This window comes from Harpia harpyja, chromosome 4 (assembly GCF_026419915.1).
Source record: "Harpia harpyja isolate bHarHar1 chromosome 4, bHarHar1 primary haplotype, whole genome shotgun sequence".
NCBI classification, from domain to species: domain Eukaryota; kingdom Metazoa; phylum Chordata; class Aves; order Accipitriformes; family Accipitridae; genus Harpia; species Harpia harpyja.
Window position 1 is genome coordinate 31818890 of NC_068943.1, and position 24050 is coordinate 31842939.

A 24050-nucleotide genomic window follows, 5' to 3' on the forward strand; every position below is an offset into this window, starting at 1 on the left:
TTGTGTGCTTTCAATTAAACACCCGCAAAGAGCCGCTCAGTCTGGCTCCACGGCTCTGCTTGGTGTATGGCACTCACCGCTATGGGAGTCACCGTTTCCCCAGACCTGCAAACACTTAACGGATTTCTGCATGCACCTGAAAATAATATTTCCCAACCGACTCATTTCCAGTCACAACAAACCTTTCATGTTGTCATTTCGTTGCTACCCAAGTAGTGCCAGCCACATTGCCAATAGCAAGGTTGTGCAGTTTGCTGATGGGTGGCAGTGCAGAAACAGAAATTTCCACCTGGGGACAGGTGGACAAGCTCTGGGTGGTTTGGGAGCCGCCATCTCAGGCTGCATCTAGTTAGCATGAATGTTAAAAATCTTCTGCCTTGCCTAGTCAGCGTGGCAATGTCCCCAAAGTCCTGGGCTAGAATTTCTCCTTGCGAGCGAGACAAGGACGGATCTCTTCCCTGGCAGCAGGTACACGTGTTGGTGGGGGCAGGAGTGGGTGAGGAGCTTTCTCTCACAAATCCCCATGTAATATTTGCTTTCAGATAGATCTTCTCAAGAGCTAAGGGTCACTGTGCCGGCGGAGCATCGTCTCCTTGCTGCATTCCAAGGGACCAGCCTCACAGGACTGGAGTCAGAGCAGGTCCAGGCATTTTCCTCATCACTGTCTATGGGCCAAATCTAGCTTTTTATTCGAGGGCACTCACAGAGCTGGTTTTCTGTAGCTTTCCCTTGGAGCATTTTATTTGGTCACACATGTTCTATTTAATATAACTGAAAGGAAAACTACTTTACATTTAACTTCACATAGGGGGTGCCAGGTAATACTTGGATTATTCTGTAAATTTTGAAATGGCTTTGTTCTTGGCAGCTCAGAAAATCTCAAAGGAAACATATTATTTAGCCTTGTAGGAGATATATTCAATTCTTTTTATGTGAGAAAATGATCGTAAATGGTCATTTATAATAATATAATGCCGTAAATTGTCTACTTCACTTTAGAAAAACAAAATCAGAAAAGTCTCAGTGTCTTCCTGATATATTTCTCATTTATGTTCTCAGTCCTGAAGCCTATTTCTTACAAGTACAGAGATGTGTCTGTGCAAATTAATTTGTAGGACTGTGAGAATAAATTAAATAGAAACAAATTTAAAGGCGCATTGCATGGAGGACAGAACAAGTTATGCAGGACAGTTGGCCCTTTTTGACCCGACTGTTTACGAACCCAGGGCTCCAGGGTGGGCTGAGTTATGGGAGGAAAGCGCTGATGGAGTCGCTTGCTGCTTTGGTATAATCCTGTTCCCTTACAAAATGTGCATGCAGCCCTATTTCCTAGAGGCAGCAAGAACCCAACAGGAGGAAGCAGTTCCTTTGCTCTCGGCTTTAAGTGCTATTCCTGCCTATACGTGCCTCAAATCCCTTCTTAGCTGTGCTGCAGGACTTGTTTACAGCAGTTCTGTGTCCTTCGTGTCCGGTCCTTCTTATTTCCATACTGGATTTACCAATCCTTCTGAGTATTTGAGGAAGACACAACCTTTTACATAGCAATTTCCAGTGGAGCCTCTCCACCAATACAGTCTTTGCTCTTCTGCTAGTGACATTATCTTTGGTTTGGGCAGAGGCTTCTGACAAGGTGCTTATTGGCTTCTCACAGCTTTCTCAAATCAAGGAAAAGTTGTTATCCCTCTATATAATATGATTACCCAGCCACTAAAGGGACTAACAGAGGCATATAGAACTCTACACTTATCAAATAGCTAGAAAGAAAGAAAGATTGATTTATAAATGTCCTGAAGAAATTTATTTTGAAAAAGGATTTAGGGACTGGGGATTTCAGATTATGCCATTCATGTATGCAGCAAGGAGCAATGGTGAACAGACCCTGGTGGTTTCACCTGAACGAGCTGAAATAAGAGGCTCTTGCTATTGCAGTCAAACTCTCTTAGTTTAGTGCACACACAGGTTTGCACAGGCTGCCTCCACCTTCTGCTGCCTGCAGTGGGTGAAGGGGAGGACTCCAAGGGGTAAAAAATTGCTGGAGAAAGCTGTGCTGCCTGCTCTCGTCTTTCATAAGCAGGGAAGCAGTCACACTTCCCAAAGCTAGTCTTGGTATCTCATTGGAATATTGATTTTTTTTTTTAGTTATTTCCTAATGTGCTTGTAGTTATTCCCAGGTAATGACCTCCTTGGCCCCTGACTGCACGTTGCCTCATTTTAGCTGAAGCCCTGCAGTTGCTTCTGTCTTTGTAGGGTAATAGTCTTTCTGCTTGGAGTTAGCACACTGGTGACTTGCTGTACGGGACACCTGCAGGTAAAACCTTCACGTCTAGGGCCAGCAAATAGAACGAGTATGTTCTTGATCACTGGAAACCTCAGAAAATTGAAAGACTTTATCAATTTATACAGAAATTTTCTTTTAGATGACAGATCCTTGCATTCCATCTGCTTGTTTACTATGGTATTTGTATCTACCGAGGCACAGAACTTTTCCTAAATAAGTAAGAAATACCAAACTGCCCAGTAAATAAATTTTTGCTCAATATGGCTGAAAAATAAAATAATGTGTACTACGTGCCAGATTCTTCCACAGTCTCCCATGGATTCAATGAATGTCCCTTTTACTGTGCTTGGTTAGACCTCATGGCCTGATTCTGAATATTTTAGTGATGTTAAGCCTGGAGAAAGATCTCAAAAGACCCCAGGCCTAGACTCAGTAAGTGTGTCAACTTTTAGATAAAAAGTAAATCGTTTTGCCTTGTGTAGATTACTGTGCAAATAGAAGTTATTATAAATGCATCTACAGGGAAGAAGAGGGAGGCAAGAAGGCATCTGGGTTTGCTTTTGCAGCAGAAGGGCAGACAGAGCTGTTTAGCTCCAGGATGCGCAGGAGGTTAAAAGCCAATAATAGAGACGGGACAAAGAAATGTTTATGGGAGTGATTCAGCAGTGTTTTGGCACCACATTGCCGTGTCACATCCGAGACAAAATCGCTCCTCCTTTGCCTTGCTCGGTCCCGTGGTTCCCAGATGATGCTGAGGGTGCATGGACCACGAGCATCAGAGTGGCAATGCTGAAGGAGCACTGAGAGAAGGGCAAACCCCACTCCGTACGAGCCATCTCTGTGGATGTCATAGCTTTCTTCTGCTCGGAGCTGGGCTAGGTTAGATTTGTGTCTGGCAAGAGGCTTCTCCTTCTCGTTAGCCCTTCCTCAGGCCACCAATTCTCTACAGGGAAGTGCCTGAAGAAGGGAAGGTCGGAGAGACCTGCCTGCAACCTCAGCTGCATCTTAAAATCTGAGAGTATGAAATATGACAAGGAGTGGAAAGGCATGGGTACTCTATATCCTCCTCGGCTCAGAGGCATGTGGATACCATAACAAGTCACGTTAAAAGAAGAAGGACTGAAAATCAGCACTAATTTCACATGGACACACACCCACCTGCACGTGCACACGTAGCTGCCCAACTAAGATTGCCAGCTTTTCTAAATAACTGAATGACAAACTCTGTTTTCATGATCTGAAGTCATCACTAGTTACATCAGCCCCTTTTTGATAACTCTGTGCGTAGGGCGTTACGAACGCCGGCAATCCCTGGAAGACCACCAAGGCCAGTGATGTGAAACCTTTAGCCTGCAGTTTGGCGATGCATCAGTGCTGATGTATCTGTTGGCTCAAAGGAGATGTCCTGCCAGCTCTCAGGTGCATAGGGCAGGAGGGTACAGGGTCACAGTGGAGATTTCTGCAAGTTCTGTAGCCCTGTAGTTTGTCAATATTGCGTTATACATTTTCATTTGGGTCTGGTGAAGACTCCTGCGAGGAGTCCTCTGCCTGCACATCGTCCTGGTCTCTATCCCAGTGCTCCCAGCTGGGATGGTGGTGGTGTACGTCAAGGGAGGCGGACAGGGCGCTTGGCCCCATGTGCCAGCCCTTCTACATGGACTGCGGCTTGCTCTGTGCATCTGCCTGCATTTTAATCCCTGCCTCTCACCAAGGAGGGAGAGAGGATGGTGTGTCGCACTGCACAGCGCCTAGAGGAAATCAGCGAAAAAAATAATAAAAAAAAATCAGCAGCTGCAAAAATCCGCGGGTGGGGGGAAGGTTTCTAATGTAACAATAAAAGGCATTTAAGACCTCCCACCCTGCAATTTAATTGCATTATTATTTACAATACCAATTTACTTGCAGTCTGATCTTTGGTGGGGCTGAGACCGGTCACTGTCCCCAAGTCTGGAAAGAGTAGAGAGCAAGGCGGTCTGTGCGAGGCATGGACAGGAGGCTGAGGAAATGGTTTGCCTGGGAGATGCTGGGTGAGCAAAGCCGAAGTCCGAGGGAGCCAGATGGCAGCTACGGTCCTGCTGTCAGCTGGGAATCGGGAGGGAGCTGGCCTTAATGTTCTCCTCCAGGTGACGGAGGCTGGTAACGGTAACCGCTTCATCCACGGTGATTAGAAGTGATTAGAAGTGACTGACCTCACAATAAAGAGCTAAATATTTAGTCTGAAAAATTGCGAGAGGTGCCACGGGTCTCCAGCCTAGCTCTGCACAGAGGGACGAGGTGCTACTCATTCTTATTTAAAGCTCCTGGATGGACAAACCTGCTACTTCTGGGGCCCAGCAAAATGCAGCAGAGCAGGTCAAACTTTTTCCTTTCTGCGTACTCAGTTAATGTTATTTAAATTGCATTGGTGTTTTTAAGTTCCCTGTAGCAATGGTTTAATTTCTACTTAAAAGACGTTACAAATGTACGGTTGTCACTGGCTTAGGTAAATATCTTAATTTGAAAAGGAAAAGAGCCTCTAAGTGGGATCAGCTCCAGCCACTGGTGATATCCCTCCTGTTTAGCACAGGACCTTTTTGTATTCCATGTCAGATGGCTTTGCAATGTTTACTGTTCAGGCCCCTAGGAGAACAGATTTGAGGATAATTGTGCTTTGAGAAAGAAAGAAATACCATACATTTGTAACAGGATCTTCCCAGTTCACACGTTATCAGTCTGCCTTTTAAGCTATGAAGCTCCTGAAGGGTCCTCAGGGCTAACTTGTTATATGCTATAGATGCTACATACACAGTAATGCTTAAAAAAAAAAAAATATATATAGTAGCAATAAGCTAGAAATTATGGAAAAATCTTAGATATTCCACTGTCATAAGCAACTAATGTGATGGCTCCTGGAGCAGTCTAAGTTACAAGATCCTCTACTATCCCAGTTTCTATACTTCTGGGCTTTTAATTATTACTTGGTATGATTTGTTGAATGCTGATAATTTACTTAACTCTGCCTTAATCCTCCACTGAACTGAATAGAGATTTCTGTTGTTATCTCTCTGAGATTTCTCCAGCAGCGCTGCTTGACCTCGTTATGTAGTTTAAAAGGAGACTGAATGTAACGATCAGATAAGTTGTTTAATTATTATTATTTTTTTTAGCAACAATTTTGCACTGAGTCTGAAGGGCACGGACAACCAAAACTGTAATTCTTCTGGCTTTTCTAGACCTTAAAGCAGGTCCCACTTTAATCCAGATCTTTGTTTTGTCTCTCCATGCCTCCTTTTGTGGTTGCTTGCAGTGGCTGCTGATTAAGCAAATGGTCGGCTTCTTCCAAGTTATCCAAGGAGACTGCACCAATGGCTGGACAGTTATTGGAAGAGATGTCCTGATGTGATGGATAATTTGGAAGGAAAAACAGGATGAGAAGCAGCTTAGAGACCTGCACTGGTCTGAACAACATGATTCAGGATCCTGTGCTTTATGCTTCACTGCCCACCCAGTGAGTAATGCCCTTCACCCTGACCGAACTGCTCTTCTGTTAAATCAGGCAGTGCCCTGATCACATTTAGAAGATGGCAGGGTTGAAGAAGAGATGAAAAAGTGATAGATCATGTCTGTCTGTATTTCCCCTCTACAGGTGTCTATGGAGGTGCTATAGCCATAATCCCTAGGCTTATCTTTCCACTAAAAGTCACAAACCACCTTGAAAATGAAAAATAAACACATGAACCGCCCTTGCAACAAGAAATGGCTACTCTGAATGCTGGAGGGACCTCCTCATGTCCTGCAGTGGTATGCAAGGCAGGGCTGGTTTTACTCTGGGAACATTCAACCTAAAACTTTTGGGCACTTTTAGAGTTGTAAGGAGAAAGTTACGCTGCTCACTCAGTGCACCTGGGACCTAAAACCACACAGTATTTATCTCGGGATACTCACAGTTCAGCTCAGTCTATGATCCTAGCAATAGCGGTCCATTTGACATTTGCAAATTCAGATCAAATACAAAATCATAACAAGGGTTATGTTCTGCCAAAAGGAAACAAATCTTCCCAGTGGGTGTGATCTACTTGCAACATAAATGCAGGACTGAATACCGTGTAATACACAGCTCCAATTTTGATCAGCCAGAAAAGAGAGCCTTTATCGCGATGCCTCAGCCTGCTTTCAGGATGTCAGAGGAGTCTGACAGGCTGTTTTCCATCAATAACTCTAGAGGACATCATAGGAAAAATCAGCTGACAGGTATTTCTAAATTTGTTGTAGGTAATTAGGAATACATTGTCTCAGCTCTCACAAAACCCCTGACTCTTACTGGCTGGGCTTCTGCTTAGATGTGATGCCAATGTCATGGGCCAGGAAATGCATGGGGAAAGTTAATTGCAGCCTGAGTGTGTGATAGTTTGCAGTGTTCCTGCTAATTGGGGTAAATGTATGGATTTCATTTTAAAGCAGAATTCTGTGATACATTTCTTAGCATTATAAAATGCAAAATCTGACTTAAATAAAATTTAATTCTTTAAAATACATAAAAGAAACTGTGAAATTTCTCTGTATAATTTTAAAATGAATGAAAATGTCTTTGTTCTTGACATTTTCTTTTATGCAATACCATGCTACTTTAACAACAGTTTTTAATTTAGAAGGCGATTAAATGCAATTACAGCGTACAGATGACAGAGCTTATAAATCCCAACATGATTTCTTGTGCACTTCTTTTCTGCTCATTTATATTGCCTGTGGCTTCTGCTATGCAGAAATGCCAATTCCTCTGATTCGAGATGCTCAAGTAATTTCTTGGTCAATATAGGATCTCCTTTTGAGCATGTACTGTTGTAGAGACCTACTGGCAAAAGATCAGAGCAGGCCTGCGAACATGTCCTTTCTGCTTTTTGCAACACCTCACATAGCACTTTCTGCAGAAAAGGGTATCCTGCGGTAGGACCTAGGCTCATCCTTCCCCCTCTGGATGGGGAATCCATTCTGGATTCTTGTATGTATTGCATGCTGTGCTGGGAACATGACTGGCTAAAAAATATAGCCTTGCAGAGAAGGAGGAATAACTTATAATAAGCACTGTACTGTTACTGCCTTTTTTCTTAAAACATTCCATTTACTCTGACATATCCTACAAAAAGAGACTGGCTGATTATAGGTCATATTGCCAACCACAAACAGTTACTTATTCATTCAAAGAAACCTGATAATAGAACCAGCCTGGTCCAACTGAACTTAATGCTTTTTTGCCAGTAGCTTTAAGGGGAAGAAGAACATGGTCCTTATGGTCTTCAAAGCAAAGAAGATTTTCTTTAAAAAAAAAAGACAGTAAACAAATTCTGTCCCTTGACTAACCAGGTTCTTGCCACGTAGCTCTGCTATTAAAAATACAGCTCTACCATTTAAAACTAGCCCTGAAAAATAAAACCAAAGCAGAAAGAAAAGCCACGCATCAATGTTGTGGCCACTCCTCACTCCTTTTTTCATGCATAAAGCAGAATATTTCTTGCAAAAGAGGTGCTCACAAAATGAGTGTGTGCCTTTTTCATAGGCAAAAACCTTCATCTCCTCCTGATAATCAGGTAATTGCACAAAGAAAATGGTAAATGTATACATAATAATTATTCTTCGTTTGACAATTTGGAGAATTTAGAAAGCAGTTCAATCATTACCATTCCTTTGAGGATCTTTTCATAAAGAAAAGTGTAAGGTTAGTAACACCTCCTTGTCAGATAATGAAAAAAACCCATGTACAAGTTCCAAAAGCAAGCTTTTTTAACCTTCACAGTTATTAGAGGGAGATAGGTGTGGTAAGCTGTTGGTCGGGTGGATGAGATGTGTTCACTCTTCTGGGAAGAGCAAATCAAGCAAAGGATTCTGTTACATGGGAAATACGGGAATAATTTACATCAGTGAGGAAAGTAAATATGATATTTATGTCTCTGTCTCAGAACCATCTTAAGTAGTGTCTCATAACCAGAATACATGTGCTAGCCAACTCAGAACTGTGCATCACAGCATTGAATATTAACTTCCCTTGGACAACCTACACATGATGTGCTCCTTTACTCATCAGTTGTCACCGCTGTTGGAGTCTTTGGCATGGCAATTAACTTTCTACTGGCATAATTGTTGCTGACTACTGAGCCTCACACATTGTGTCTCTATAAAATAATACAACGACGATCCTATTTCTATGAGATGGTGATGAAGCTCTAATACTTTGCTTATGAAATTTTGTGCCATGGCCCTTCATTATAGTTAAAGCAAACTTCTCTGTATGTTGTGTCACAATTCTTGACAACATCTTTTTGGCATTTTATTTTTATGGTGGCATCTACATTTGGAAATGGAAAAGGTTCCAGGGGGTTTCCCAAACACAAAACCTACAATGTTTGCCCTTGAGATCCTCCAGCGGGAAAGAGCAAACAGTATGTTCACTCTCTGGGGGATGATTTCATGAGTATGATAAAGAAAGAAGAAATGTTAACTAAGGAAATGATTATAAATACTGCTAAGAATGCAAAGCCAAGTTTTCAAAAGAAATGGAAGCAAAGTGAATGACTACATGGTAAACAAAGTAGTGTAGCAGATATTCCAAGTTTAGATCCAGCACTTCCAAATTTAGGTGCTCGACTTCATATTGTCGGAGTACAGTGCTGTGTGTAATTATTTGCAATTTTGTGTATTTTGGCAGTATATTCCATGTTATAACAAATGGTCTTTTCCTATGCCAAGCCATCCCTAAATTAGACTTTCTTGAACTGGCAAATTATATCATCTGGAAGAAAAGGAGGATGTGGTGGATCGGGAACAGGGATTCCCAACCTGCAGCCCCTTGGTTATTTGTGCCTTTTGAAAACAGTAAAGGCCCTTTCAAATGAAAGCTGTCCTTGGCATTAGGAGGAGGCAGCTGAAGGAGCCAAAGCCATCAAGAAACCACAATCCAGAGACACTGGGAGTTGCACTCTCCCAATCCCAGCTGCTTCCCTGGCCGTTCGTACTGTAGGACAGCAAGAAGTCATGCAGAGAAATTGCAGGCTGCCTGGGACGGAGGTGTAAGCCTCTATGGCAGCATAAAGCTTCACACTGCCAAATTATCAGAGGGCTCAGTTGCGCTGGGCTTGTTTCGTACACCTGGAGGTAACATTTTGCAGCCTGCACTTTGGAGAATGTTGCTTCGCATGCTACAGTATTTCTGTATTTTTGAAGCCTCGAAAGCAATGGCAAAATTTTAAGAGAGTTATGCAATGGGAGATAAATCACCAGCTTCATCCAGCTCCATCCAGACTTTTTTTCTGCATGAAAAGTACCGAATAAATCTAAGTTGTTAGTGACTGGGGAGAGCAGAGACTGCCTGAAGGCAATGAACAGATGTGTAGGCTGAGTGAGAAATGATAAGAGAAGAGAAAACTCAGCTAAGAGGATTTGGGCTTCATCAAACTTCACATTATTTAGACCATTAACAGAGGAATAGAGAGAAATAAGGACTGAGGAATGATATATGCAAGGGCTTAACATTCACGACTGTTATTCTTTTATGTGGCCCTTTCAAGGATTTTTAAAGGAGAGAATGATGCATTGTTGGCCTCTTGCAGAGCAATATGTTTCTTAGGCCCACTTAGGACTCACAGGTGCTTTACCTGTATTTCTCAGCATAGGCTCCATTTACAGTTCTACAGATTCCAGTTAAATGCTATTCAAAATTCAAGTATAATTTTTCTAGGAAGGGGAAATGCATGGGCTTTTTACACCTGTTTTCAGTAACGACCTCTGTGCTTTAAAACAAATGGAATAATTTTCAGGGTTTAATGGGCTTTTGCCTTCAACAGCTACAAATAATCTAATTATCTAGCCACTCTGGGTACTGGATGATTTAAGAATTAAAGACACGATTAGAATCTGTTACAGTAATTAGTATCCATTTTAAACCAATTGCCTGTGGCATTACATGGTCTACTGAAAGAAAGGCTGCTGGCTAAATCTTCTTCTTCCACTAAATGCAAAACCAAATGCTAGTACAATTTCTTTTTTAACTAAGAAAGCTAAGATTTCAGAAGTCAAGTAAAACAAATTATCTGAGCTTTTATATGCTGTTTTTAAATACTTTATATTTCACTGCAGCCAGAGAAGGAAGACCACTGATTGACTCATCTTTGGATCAAATTCACTGAATAAATTTGGGAATTTAGGGAATAAAAGGAAAGTTACAAATTTAGTGACTGAAAATGTTATTACTTAGGTAAATTAGAAAGCATAATGAAAGAGATGTGGGTAGATTGGGAAGCACTAGGACCTTGCCCCACAAATCAGCTAGAAGCCATGCCCCACTAATCAGTTAGAAGTATTTGCAGAAGTCAGTGAGCAGGTGGATAAGGGTGATCCAGCTGATATAGTATTCCCGGGTTTCCAGAAAACTCCTACAACACTGTTTTGTCAAAGGCTGTTAAAGAAATTATACTCTAATGGCAGAAGACGAAAGGTTCTTGTGTAGAAAAAGGATGGGTTGAATGAAAGAAAACAAGGGGTAGGATTAAACGGTTTGTTTCCAGAGTGAGGGTGGTAGAGGGTACCATCCAACATCCCTCGGTGTTCATCAGTGCTGTTCAGTCCTTCCATGACCTCTTTGTGTGGACACTGGAACTGAATAAATGTGCTGGCAACACGCGGCTGTTGGCTGTCGAGAACTGCAGAAGGTCCTCATAAATCTCAGCTAATGGACAGCAAAGTAGCAGACAAAACTCCGTGCTAAGAAGCAAAGAGTTGTACATTAGTTGGGTGGTAACCCTATCTAGCTATGCAAAACTCTTTGTCACTACTCAGGAAAGAGAGGAGGGACATGAAAACAATCAGAGGGCTGGAACACCTCTCCTATGAGGAAAGGCTGAGAGATTTGGGGTGGTTCAGCCTGGAGAAGAGAAGGCTCCGGGGAGACCTTATTGCGGCCTTTAAATATATAAAGGGGGCTTATAAGAAAGATGGGGACAGAATTCTTACCAGGACCTGTAGTGACAGGACAAGGGGCCATGGTTTTAAACTGGAAGAGGGCAGGTATAGATTGGACATAAGGAAGAATTTTTTTATGATGAGGGTAGTAAAGCACTGGCACAGACTGCCCAGAGAGGCTGTGGCTGCCCCATCCCTGGCAGTGTTCAAGGCCAGGTCGGATGGGGCTTTGAGCAACCTGGTCTAGTGGAAGGTGTCCCTGCCCATGGTGGGGGGGTTGGACTAGGTGACCTTTAAAGGTCCCTTCCCACCCAAACCATTCTCTGATTCCATGATTTTGGACTCGGTGAGCTCATTGTGCCGGGATGGTCCTAAAGACTAAAAGAAAGGTAGACTTACTAAAGTACGAATTGAGAAAAAGGCAGACAATATTACTACATCACATGAATTCATGGTGTGTCCACATCTTGAATATTGTGGTCTGGCCACTTATGTCTCAAAGGGGATGTAGAAGCACTGGAAAAGATTCAGAGAAGGGTACAAAGACGACCCGGGCATGGCATACTGCCACACAAACAGAGCCTAAATAGGTTTGGACTCAGCCTGGTAAAGCAATCACTGAAGGGGGCTATGCAAGCGGCTGGACTAAGAATTTTGACAGTGAGGGAGCTGTTGAGGGTCTCTCATCAGCAGATTCCCCCCTCTTCCCCTGCTAAAATGAGCCTCTATGCAGGGGAACATAATGTCTTTCATTTCTTTCTCTTGCTTTTTACCTTCCATCTCATACATCATGAAAGTTCACAGGGCACCAGCTCAGACTGCAGGAGCAAGGGGAAGCCAGAGGATATCTAACTGAGGCAGGAGGGCAAAACCTCGAGAAACTCCTGTCTCTCCAAATTTGTCAGTGAGATGGCAGCCACACCGTGTGTTGCAGAGACCGCGTTGTGCCCAACACCGGCTCTGCCTGTGCCAGCTATAGCTATGTGAAAATGCAAAGCGCTAAATAATTTATAGCCCTGCCACTCTAAGTAGCACTAAGAGCCTGGTAAATGATACATAGAGCACCTCTTTGTTCAGAAAGCATTTCATATTAGTAAATGGTATAGAAAGCACCTCATCTGTCAGAAACCATTTCCTACCTATTCTGAGCGGGATGGTGGTAGATCAGGAGGACAGGGTCGATGACCGACCGACAGCAAGTTGCATGGGTGATCTGGGATCTATCAAGGTTCCTTACAATACTGGCATTTTTCTTTATTCTATTAGTATAGCAGTATGCCGTGGTGCAAACTCAGTCCAGCCTGGCAGCGCCTAGCCCAGCAGCTTCTTTATAGCTTGCTGTGTGTTTGCTTCCCTGTCCGTCCTCTGGAGCACGTCGCGTTTGCCAGAGCTCCTTCACGACACAGTTGCCAGGCTGGGAACCGACCCATTTTCCTTCTGCTCATCTCCCCATGCCCCTTGCTTCCACAGGACTAGCAAACCAGCTCAGCACCTCTTCATTCCTGCACACCTCAGGGTGCTTGCCTGCATTCATTTCTAGCTAGTTAACCTACTCACTGTTTTGATGACAGGTGATGTGTGAATGAGACGGAGTTTCCCCTATCAGCCCACAATTTTCCTGACATCCACCGTTCCCTTACACGTGTCCTTATCCAGCTGCAGTAAAGCAGGACTCTGTCCTCTTCACTCGTGCCACGCTTGAGTGCTTTCCAATAAAACAAGGAGTTGTATTTTTCAGAGCTATATAAATAGGGACCAAGTTGCTATTGCTTGCCATAGTACTAACAGCTAACATCTGTGGCTCATCTGATCACTGTTAGAAGAAAATTCTCTAGAGAGCAGAAAAGGTGTTTTTACAATGTTGTTATCAGTTGTTATCAGTTATTACTGCAAAGAATAGTCCTAACTTTTGAAATTAAATACCAAGATATCAAAGAGCTAAACCCTTCTGCTACAGGACATAAACCGTGTTTTAACTAATAGGGCTTAAATAACACATTTTTCTGGATTCATTTTAATAGTGAGCTAATTCAGATACTCTGGCAGTGAGCCCCTGCCTGAGGAAAGATGCTGATCAGCGTAGACCACTGGTTTGCCCCTGGAATGGTCATTCTGATAATTCTGTGAGTTTATTTGTGTTTTAAAAGGACAGTAATTTCACACGCACTAAGCACAGCCACCACACACAAATGCAGACAAACATAGTACGTACAAATTTAAGGAATGCTTGACTTTTTTATGTTATATGCAGAATGCACCAAAAATGCTTGCACTTAGCAGTGTCCAAAATCGGAAAAACTGGACAGAGTAAGTAATATGTGTTTGACTGGATTGATAAGAAAAGTGACTGTAGAGATATAAGGTATGATTCATCTAATCTAAATGAAGCCAGCTACATCTGAGTTGCTCTAGGCTTCCTTTAGAGTTGAGACTAGGTATTTTTAGGGTGGAGTTCACGTGGCCTGTGCTAGACATCTACATCTGATCAGCCGAATGCACCCCAGAGCCGTGGGTGATGCTGTTGAACCTCACCAGGTCTTGGAGGATGCAGAACTGTCCTCCTGTTGAGAGAGGACTCCCACTATTTCTTGCTGCCCAGCAGAAGATACAGCTATTTTAAGTCACAAAAATCCTAGACTGCTTTTTTCTCAGGAAAAAGATTTTCAGGATCAAGAGGGAGGCCAGGAAACGATTCGGAGCAGCAAGCAGCAGTGTTAGGCATCATCTCCTTTCCACCCCCTCGGAAGAATGGTAATGGATTATAGTTACCACTTGCAGTAATTTGTATTAGTCAGGGAAGTGGCTAATTGCCTTTGATTGCTGGCAACACTCATCTCTTCCAGGGCAAGAGAGCAAATTTTTTTCTGCTTCTGAATAGGTGAGGTGCCAATGCTCGGAGGGTCTGCAAAACCAGATGAGCTGAAGGGGAACTGCGCTTTCAGCACGTTTGAGAACCACAGCCCCAGGTGGGTGAGGAAATCCCCGACGGCATCAGACACCAAGTTCTTTCCACCTCCCTCGCCGTCAAACTGCCGCGGGCTGAGGGTGCTGCCAGCACGGGAATGGAAGAGCGGCAGTCCCGTGCCTGGTTTCAAGCCTCTGGGTTTTGCCAGTGCAAAGAGAGATTCATTCTCATGAGATTCTCTCATAGGGAGTCATTCAGGGCATCTATTTTAGGCTGCAACTCTGAACTGTCCCATGGGGAAATTTCTCTCATTTACAGAGTATCTAATGCCTCCTAAATAGGACACATAAATACCCTACCCTCCGCACCCAGAAAGGCGGAAAAGATCTGCCCATAAGAAACATCTCCAAGCAAATTACCCTAATAAGAAGTTGGGAACAACTGACTGACATAAAACAGGGAAACCTTTCTTTCAATTGAGATCATTTTTTCTTTTCAGATGTTAAGGTAATGATGGATAAGCAATATGGGGAATAAACACCTTTTTAAAACAATCTTGAACCCACCAGTCCTATCACTCATGTATATTCTTTTAGTGACAGTGCTGCTCAGTTCTCCTCCGTTTCCCGTTGTCGTTGTTGATTTCCATTGCATAATGACTACATTACAGCACTTCTTAGACTGTGGCAAGCAAAATATCGCAGGCAGAGAATACAGTTTTAGACTGCGATATATATGTCAAATCCTCTCAAAGGCTAGAAATCTGCAATTACATGCTGAAATATTGCCTCACTTACCAACTGATATGGTCCAAACAGCAATTATTTTTGCAAAAGCCTTAGTTCTTGAGTTAAACCGGCTGTGATGGATGGGGTTTCGAATGGCAATATAGCGATCCAGTGAGATGGCACAGAGGTGCATGATGGAGGCAGTGGAGAAAAGCACATCCAAGTAGATCCAAACTGCACAGAGCTTTGTAGGTAGAGGCCATGTGTATCCTGCACAAGAGAAAGTTGACATCAGCTAAGAATGTGGCAGACATCTTTTGTTATGACACATATGTCTTAGTGCATATATACATCCTTCTAGGAGGAGCTGGTAGTAAGTGATGCGTTCAATATCAGGTACCTCACACTGTTTCAAGAAACGTTTTTTTTTTGCTTACAACCTCCTATCTCCGTAGCTTTTGAGATTAACTCTGCTTCTTTCCCAGGCTACAGGCAGTGTATGTTTTTTTCTTTTTAATTCTATTTGCATAATGCCAATGCTTGATGTTATAATTATCCATTTCTGGCAGCAAATCTATGGAAAGAGAAGCAATGTTGTAATTGTAGACCTGCAAGTTCTCAATTTTGTTTTAGGTCTTTTTATGCATGTAATTACTGCATTATTAACACCTGCCGACATGCAAAGCCGCCTTAATTCTGAAATTGAAACTTTAGATTTAGTGGCAGCTGAAAAAAGAAATTTCTTTTGTTGCATACCAGCGATATTTATCTCACCTGCCTTTAGGCCCCTACCACATACTTAAATAAGGATATTCCCTGTATCAATGAATATTGATAGTCTCCTCCAGAGAGAGCAATCCAAAGCAAACGCATTAGTGTTTACTAATATCCAACCTACATCTTTGCTGAAAATTAAGCCTTCCCTTTTTCCTTGTTCCTTGCACTAGCCATGAAGAATAATTGATTGCTGTCCTTTCTGGAAGCTATTGGAAGATGGCTATCGTGTCTTGCCTAGGTGTTTGTTTTGTTTTTTTCTCTTCCAGACTAAGCAAAGCCAATTCCTTTATCTTTTGCTTACAGATGATGCTTTTAAAACTTTTGTGCTTCTTGTTTCTCTGCCCTGGAACCTATTTAATTTATCCACGTCTTGCGTATTGTTCAGTGACCGAAACAGGACTCAGTACTCTCGCAAAGGCCTCCCGACTGCTGGGTGAAATACAAGATTGCTTCATGGGTCTTGCAGGGAATGTTCTTACTTACATGACCTGGAATGGTGGGTGCCTTTTGTATAAAAATATCATACTAGTGACGCATGCTTAGCTTATGATCTATTTTGACAGCCAGATCTTGCGCAGCATTCCTGAAGCCCAGACAAATTTCCCCAGCAGTAGTTGGTTTGCTCTCTTTTTCCTAAGTTAATATCTTTGCATTTATCCTCACTGAATGTTACTTGATCATCTCAGACTTTCTCTTCAGGGGTCTAGATGATTGTTGATTATTCTGATCCTGTCCCTCTGAGTGCTTGTCACCTCTCCCAGCTTGGTGCTTTTGGAAAACTGTGTAAGCTCACGCTCTATGCACTATCCGAGTTGTTAGGAGCAGTACCGAGCAGAGCCAGGCTAAGCAGAGCCCTGCAGGACCCCCACTCGAAGGCCCTTCTAGTCCTGCAGGGAACCACTGAGAACTCTCCTTGGAGCAAGTTTTGCAGTTATCCATGTCCTTATCTTGTGGCGATTTAATTTAGAGCGTATTACCTCAGCTGCCCTTGACAGTGCGGCACGGGGCAGTGCCAAAGCTGGTATTGTGAGAACAGGCTATTATTCAGGGGAGTGCCTGTCTCCTTTGGAGATACAGTACAAGATTTGCAACAGCAGGAACAGAGGGAGAGGCAGAGGAGCTATGTCTGTGCTTAATTAAATTTAGTCTCAGTAAGCACTGAGGAGACCTATTTCTTGGTGCTCTTGGACTGCTGTAATACGAGCTGACCCTGACAAGCCATACAGCATTTATGGGTATGTTTTATCTTGTTTTCTGGTCTTCCAATCGGGAATCTGGTCTCTGGAGTGTGTTACGTGAGGGCTGGCTTTCAGGGGCATTTCTTCCCAGCAGCATCTCTCTGTCAGGCCAGGCCAGTTTACACATGGAAAAGCGATAAAGTATTTTTACACTTGACAACATGCATCTGTTCTCTTGCTTCAGTGGCCTTTGGGAATGCAGTTGTCATATCCTTCTAGACCCCTCGTCCTTGCTCTAAACCTGGATGGGGCAGGGATAAAACAGCATCCATCAGATAAACTACCTGGGAGACTACAGGGCCAGGAAAGGGGAAAACACATGAGAGGAGCCAACTGTGGATGCAGTAAGAGTTAGAAGGGTGTAGATAACATCCTCCAGGCAGGCCTTGGGACATTTTATGTGGCACATAGTGCAGGGCACCTTTGCCCTGTGCTGTGCTCTGGCCAATGTCCAATTCACTCCTCGACATAGCCAAGGGGAAACAAAACAAAACAAAACAAAACAAAACAACCCAACCCAACCCAAAACAAACCATGACTGCAATTTAAAGATTGGATAGGCAGGGAAAGTTTTAGAAGGTCCAGGATTTCGTGTAGTCCATGGGAGCTCCTGAGGTCTAGGAGTTCATACGAGGGAGTTGAGAGGCGGAGAGGGAGGGCAGGTAGCCCCTAGGATGAGATAAGATTTTCGTCCTGATGAAGCCACATATTAGCACCCAGGAGAGGAGAAATGTTTTCTCACAAGGCCTTTCAGGTGAGGAGGCAAACAAACCAAGCTGGCCAGGATGGCTGGGCGGCTTCTTGTTGTTAACAGGGTGTACAAGAAAACTGTTTTGAGTGAAAGGCTAAGAGTGCTGCGAGGAAAGAAGAGAGGAGGGTCTGTAGGCAAGGCAGGAGACCCTGTGGACCGTCTTGCCTTGACAGAAGCACATCAGCCAAGACCATGTCTGGGCTGGACAGGAGCCTTCTGAAATGCCTGGTCCTTCCACTGCAGCAGGGAATTAACGCAGCATCTGCCAATAATCTGCTCCACGCTGTTGCTGTCACCCCATGGCACGGGACAAGTCTCCGAAGCAGGAGCAAAAGGCATCCAGCGCCCTGTGTGGTTTTGGGTGGGAACCAGTGCTTTTCAACCCTGTGAGTTTTCTGCTCTGTGGGCACATCCACCTTGGCAGGACTTGCTGGGTGTCTTTTTTTTTTTCCACAAGGCTGGTGTGGTCGGGCACCCGAACGGGAATTGCCCGCAGTAGCTGTAAAGCTCTCGAGAAGGAAATCATCTCTCTTTTGAGCAAAACAGTCACAATCCCCTTTCAAGGGGCTGTGGAGCACCCTTATTCCACAGCCTCGGAGGTACCCCGGCAGAGCAAGGCAAGTGCAAAGGCCCCCGGTTTGGGCTCAGGAGTGTCAACAGAGTTGACGGGGCTAAAGTTGGGCAGCTGAGACCGAGCAAATGCTCCCGTGTAAGGGGAGGTTTCCCTCCGTGCCATCACTGGTCGTCCTGGAGGTTGATGGTACCCCATGCCGAGATGGTTCTTCTGGTACCTGCGTGGACCGCCGGCTGATTTTTCACCCCAAGTTACCCTGCAAAAGGTTTCCCCTTTCCGACCTCGCAAGGGAAAAAGCAGGGAGAGAGGAGGCAAAGCCACCACGTTCCCTTCCCTACGGCTTTAGGTGTCCCGCTGCTCCTCTGCACCAGCAACGGCAAAAGAGGGTGACACAGCCTTCTGCCGCCGCAAGGGTTTCGGCTTCGCCGCGTGCAGAAAATCCCGCGTCCCGACCTCCAAAACATTTCCAAACCGTGGATTTTGCGTGCCTCTTTCCTCGGCAGCGGAGCCCGACCAGCAGGAGTCCCTGTTGCATGTCTCAGGGAATCACGCAGCATTTAAAAGGGTTTTGCTAATCTCACACATCGGACAATTTCTGCTCCCACGGCTTGCTTTTACGTTGTCTCTCCCACCAAAGGTAATTGCACCGCTAAAGCAATAAATCACAACGTTACACCGTCACCGATGTCAAATACAGTTTGCAAATGCTGCTGAGGGCAGTCTGTGTAGAAATACTGAAACTGGGAAATAAAATTCCAGTTTTCTGGATAAAATCTCTCTTAAGTCACAGGCTCATGCTTGGACCTTAGTCCCAAAATAGCGAAGAAATAGAAATCTTTGCAAACAACCTCACTTTCCTCCTGACATTGTCTGGCTTCTCCTTGAACTGTAGTAATTCAGTTGTGGCACTGGAAAACTCATTTCTCAAAGTTTAGGGATTATAATAGCCTGACAATATTGGTACTGAACTGCTGCTGGTACCTAGGCTGCTGCTTTTTTCTATGTGAGCTGTGCTGCAAGTGATTTTGGTGAAAATGAGAAGAAAGATCTGCTATCAATCACCTACAAGGGTATGAACTGCGAGTCATTATTCACTTAATTCTTAAATAACTTATCTTAAGAAACCATAGCTTTACATTTGTAAATGTGACTAAAAATTAGGAAAAAATAATTCCCATCCATTTTTTTAACTCCCACAATATTTATTCCAGCATTTGCTGTAAGTAGATGTCTAAGCAGGGTATTGGTGTTAAGAAAATTATTGACATTTGTATTACTTCATTAAAAAAAATTGAAGGGGTTGCCTACTTGGAATTTAAAGGTAGTCATTAGTGCTTCTGTGCATATTTGCAGAGCAAAGTAACTGGCAGGACCCTACATTCTCGTTAGGAATATTGAAAATTATGAGCCAGGGGAAAAAACTGAAAGAACAGAGAGAATAAAGCATCTTCATATACACTTTATGACAATTCACCCAGCAACTGAGTAACAAACTAATGTTCTGGACTGTATTTAAAATGCCTGTAACTAGAAATATAAAGTAGGAAAAGATTCAAGTACTTCACCTATTCTTACATCCATTAACCAATTACATACCTTTCAACTTGTATGGAGTGATTACAATTTCTTGTGGTAAGAGAATCAAATAACAACAACAACAACATGTGCATGCAATTTTTAAAGCTTCTCAATACATGCAGTAGGTTACACAGCTAATACTCACCGTACAGTATGGTTAACATCGACACAGGCATGACGAGGAAACCCAGCAGCATATCAGCTATTGCGAGTGACATTAGAAAATAGTTAGTGGCATTCTGTAGTTTTTTCTCCAGTGACACAGCCATGATGACAAGAATATTTCCAGCAATGGTTAAAACTATCACTATCACTGTCAGCAAAGCTGGCCAGTTTTTCTGTGAAAGCTGAAACAGGGAAGAGTAGCACGGTGGACTCATGTTACTTTCACACGAAAGATTGGTTAGGTTTTCAGAGTCCACAGTCAAGTTAAAGAGATGTGATATATTAATCTCTCCAGCTCCATAAACATTTCTGTAGAGTCTTCTCTCATGATTTATTTGTATTAAGGAGTTTGCAGTTGGGTTCGCAGAGCTCTCCTCGTCACAAAGAATATCCATTGCTAAGTCCAAAACCGGTGAGATAAATAGTGAAAAATAGGAGATTATCACCCTTTGTCACCATCAGGCTTTATATTCCTCAGCTGTCCATGTCAGAAGTTGAGGGAGCACAATCTTTTGCCGACTGTATTTTTGCCACTGGCGTGATGTAGGAAAACATACCAGAATTACTCCGAAAGCTGAAAGGTTTTGTTTTCAGTTCCATAGGAATTCCAGCGTTGGCATAGATTGAAAATCCAGCTGAAAAGCAAAACCAAGCTGTAGGATAGAGAATGTGGACTTGAGACTTCAGAGAGCACAAATGTTGGAGAAATAAAAGAGGAAAAACTTTTGCAACCACTAGGACTTCCCTCTGGAGCTACATCTTATTGTTATTGGTAACTGTAATCACACAATTTTAAACACAGCAGTATTAAAATAACTTGCCATACAAACCAGCAGACCTCTCGCTTCCCTATTAAGAAAGTTGATTAAAGATTCCATCCAGCATCTTTCTCCTGAAATAATTAGATATGCTCATATTTATAGTTCATCTTCCATAATAATATGGCTGATAGTCTCTGACTTCTGTTGTATTTCAGTATCATTTTCAGCCTCATATCAGAGATTACACATGCTGCTCCATGCTGATTTTTATAGCTAATCGTATCTTTTGGCCCAGCCTGGCTTCAGAATGGAAATTAAACAACTAGATACTATGATAAAAAAACACAATTTAAGGAAGACTTACATTGTACTTCAGAGCCCACTCTCAAACTGCAATTAGGTGCACTCTGTACCCTGATTTACCATGTTCTTCGCTGTGTTTAGCCAGTTTTGTGTCCTTGTTCTTCAGCCTCCTCCAAAATGGTGGTATTTGGAATAGTTTTTTGACTTCTAAACTGCACTCTTGAGTGAAGCCAGTGCCTGTGCTGCGAGGCTTGCTCTTTTCTTCTGAGAGATAGGCTGCTTGCCGACTCTTTCCTTGTGCATTTCCCCGCCCCAGGGCAAGCTATATTTAAAGTAATAATAATATCACAGCCTTTCTCGAAGTGACACAAAAGAAAGCGCGCGCACACACACAAAAAAAAGCAGCCTGCACGGAGGAATTACTGATTTCAACAGGAATGGAATTTCTTGCTCACTGCCTTGCTCGGTTTGTCAGACCTCCCACTATCTGGATGTCATAAACTGCAAGGTAGCAGCAGCAGAGGAGGGCAGGGGAGAGCAGACCAAAGAGGGTCTTTTTGGTGAACTAGCAGCTTTTGCAGGCTGTATTTCGGAGGTCCTCTGCTTGGGTGCTTTTTCAGTGCATGTTTCCATTTGCAGAGGATGGCTTGTGAACACAGCTGCATGCAATTACAGTGTTTTACAGGATGCAGGCTTAAAAGAGACAAAACCTGAGGCTCGCGATGGTAGATACTAGTGAAAAATGTAAGTGTGAAGCTTTTGCCACGTAGAGGGGAAATTATGCCAGCCTTAAAAGGAAGGAGCAACATTCAGTCCCCTTCAGTTTTAACTCCAGGTCTGTGCTGACATGTTAATCAAATTGGCAATAGATATTTATAAAAAATTGAAGTCACTCTGATGTCACGCTCATTTGTCAGGAGGTGGATGTAGCAGTTAACCCCAGCAGCCTGTCCCAAGTGAGTGTCCCAAATGAAGCAGTCCAATAAAGCAAAATGGCACACAGCAGAGGGGGAAACAAAACAGCCGTCCACCCTTTCTGCCTTGTACCTCCGCTGCCAGGACACATGTGAAGAAGCTGGCCAGCTAACACAAAACCGACTCCCAGATTTGCTGAGACTTACAGTTGCCAACATTTCAGCCGAGTGGGTCTGCTGCTGCCCTGCCCATCCTGAAATATATTGCAGATTTCCTTCACGTAGCGGGCAGTAGCTCCTATTGATGCCCACGTGGCATGGAAACGAGTCATCCCAGTACTTAAGTTTCCCAATCCCATAGGTGAGGCCAGAAGACTATCGGGCAACACAAGCTGGTAAAAAAAGGTTGATAATGCTGAGTTTAGCAAGAAATGTTTCAGCCCTGGCAGTCCGTCCAGGAGCCAGAAGAGGCCCTTTCCCTCTCTCCTTTAATACGATAACCAAATGGTTACTGCCTTCACCGAGCAAATTCGGCATCCACCTTCCAGAGGGTTTGGCAGCCGTTCCCATGAACATGCCCTCGACACGAGAGTGCAGGTCTGCCGCAGAGGTTGGGCTCCGCTTCTGTTGAACACGGCTACGGTGCAAAACAGGGCGCAAGAGCCCTTGGCTAGGGCTACATATAACCCCTTGTGAGGAACCCAGCTGTCCTGTTATTTTCTTAGCTGGCTCCCTCTGGGCTCTAACGACCGTAACTTAACAGTCATGGGTGGGAGGTACTTTTTTGAAGGGGAATACCCAAACTGTGGGGCAGAGGCTGTAGCTGCCAGCAAAGCCCAGCTTCACCAAGCAGATCTTTCTCCCGCTCCAAGGATGGGATGGAGGTTTAGGACCTGGTCTTCTACTTTCCTGAATGAATGCGCTAAGAAATAGGCTGTGTGTAAAAGGCTTGTCAATCCTGATTTCACATCTGCAGCTCCCTGTAGACCTGAAGCAGATGCCTAAAGGACCTTACAGGTGGCTTCATCTCCCCTTCACTGCAGTGGAATGACTTTCACTCAGATACTTCATCCTTCCTCTGCTCCAATGACTCATTTAAGACTGCAGCTCTACTCTGGACGTCAGGAACATAAAAAGTGAGTGCAAACAGGCTGCATGTTGCCTTGTCCAAGACCTTTGCAGGTACAGTCATAAGCTCTTCAGATAGGCACTGCACCATTTCTTTTGGTCTAGCTGTAGGCACATGACCACAAGGTCTGAGTGCCTTCTGAACACTCCTCTGTCACCCCAGAAAACTATTTGACATATGTGAAACTGAGGCACAGGTAGATGAAATGTCTCTTTTAGCTTTGCACGTGAAATGTGGATGAGTCAGAAACCACTTTTGTGTAGCCCAGTACATCAGAAGCAAATCTGTGATCTTATGATGTCTTCTAGCAAAGTACGTTGGATGTGCTACTGAGCACATGCATATTGTATTGTTATCTCAGGATTTCTTTTTTGACTGCAAAAACCACCCCTCCCGCCTCCCCCCAAGAACCTGAAAATGGATTCCCTTCCATATAGTGTCATTACAGGGGTCAAGCAACAAAAAAGTATCTAACCTTCCTGTGCTGAACCCAGTGAAAGGAGGGTACCAGGGCTTCCACTGGTGCTCTCGTCTCCTTGCAGAACTGAGCATGTTCCCTGCCTTGAGAGAGCAGTGAGCTACAACTCCTAGATGACGAGTCATGTCTAAAGCCAGCCTTGACCATTGCCTTTCCTAAAGGTGAGTACCTCTGGAAAACTGTAGGTCCCGTGATCTTCCATTTTTAAACAAACGAGCTCGTACTGCGATAGCAGCAGAGCCTCACACACTGCAACCTGCAATCCCAGGCAGCACGTCTGCACTAGAAACAGACAGCTGCAGTCTGTCCCAGTCGAGGTAAATTCAGTAAAATCTTAGCTTGAAATGGCGACAATGTGGTCTGCATTAGACATAAAGCATTCTTTGGAAACACAGCTGGCACGGGAACAGTCTACATATTGCTTTTTAATTTCTGGAAGGCACCAGCGTGTCAGATTCACGAGAGCCCCTCCTCTGTTCCCTAGCTCTGCTTGGAAATGTTGTGGGACATTAATCTGTCCTCTTGGGCAGGGTTTCTATGCTT

The 24050-nt window shown here is 43.7% G+C and overlaps 1 protein-coding gene across 3 annotated transcripts in view; it reads right to left on the reverse strand.

Moving 5' to 3' along the window:
* HTR2A (5-hydroxytryptamine receptor 2A) overlaps positions 1-21387 on the reverse strand; it is a 31766-nt gene extending 10379 nt beyond the window's left edge. Inside the window, exons 1-3 of one of the 3 annotated variants that reach the window (XM_052786116.1) lie at positions 21048-21387; positions 19903-20557; positions 14909-15109 (exon numbers count right to left, since the gene is read on the reverse strand). In XM_052786116.1, the coding sequence (XP_052642076.1) occupies positions 14909-15109; positions 19903-20317 (616 nt within the window). In that variant the 5' untranslated portion in view covers positions 20318-20557; positions 21048-21387. The other 2 variants (XM_052786114.1, XM_052786115.1) reach the window with 2 other exon arrangements.
* Between the last annotated feature and the right edge of the window lie 2663 nt (positions 21388-24050).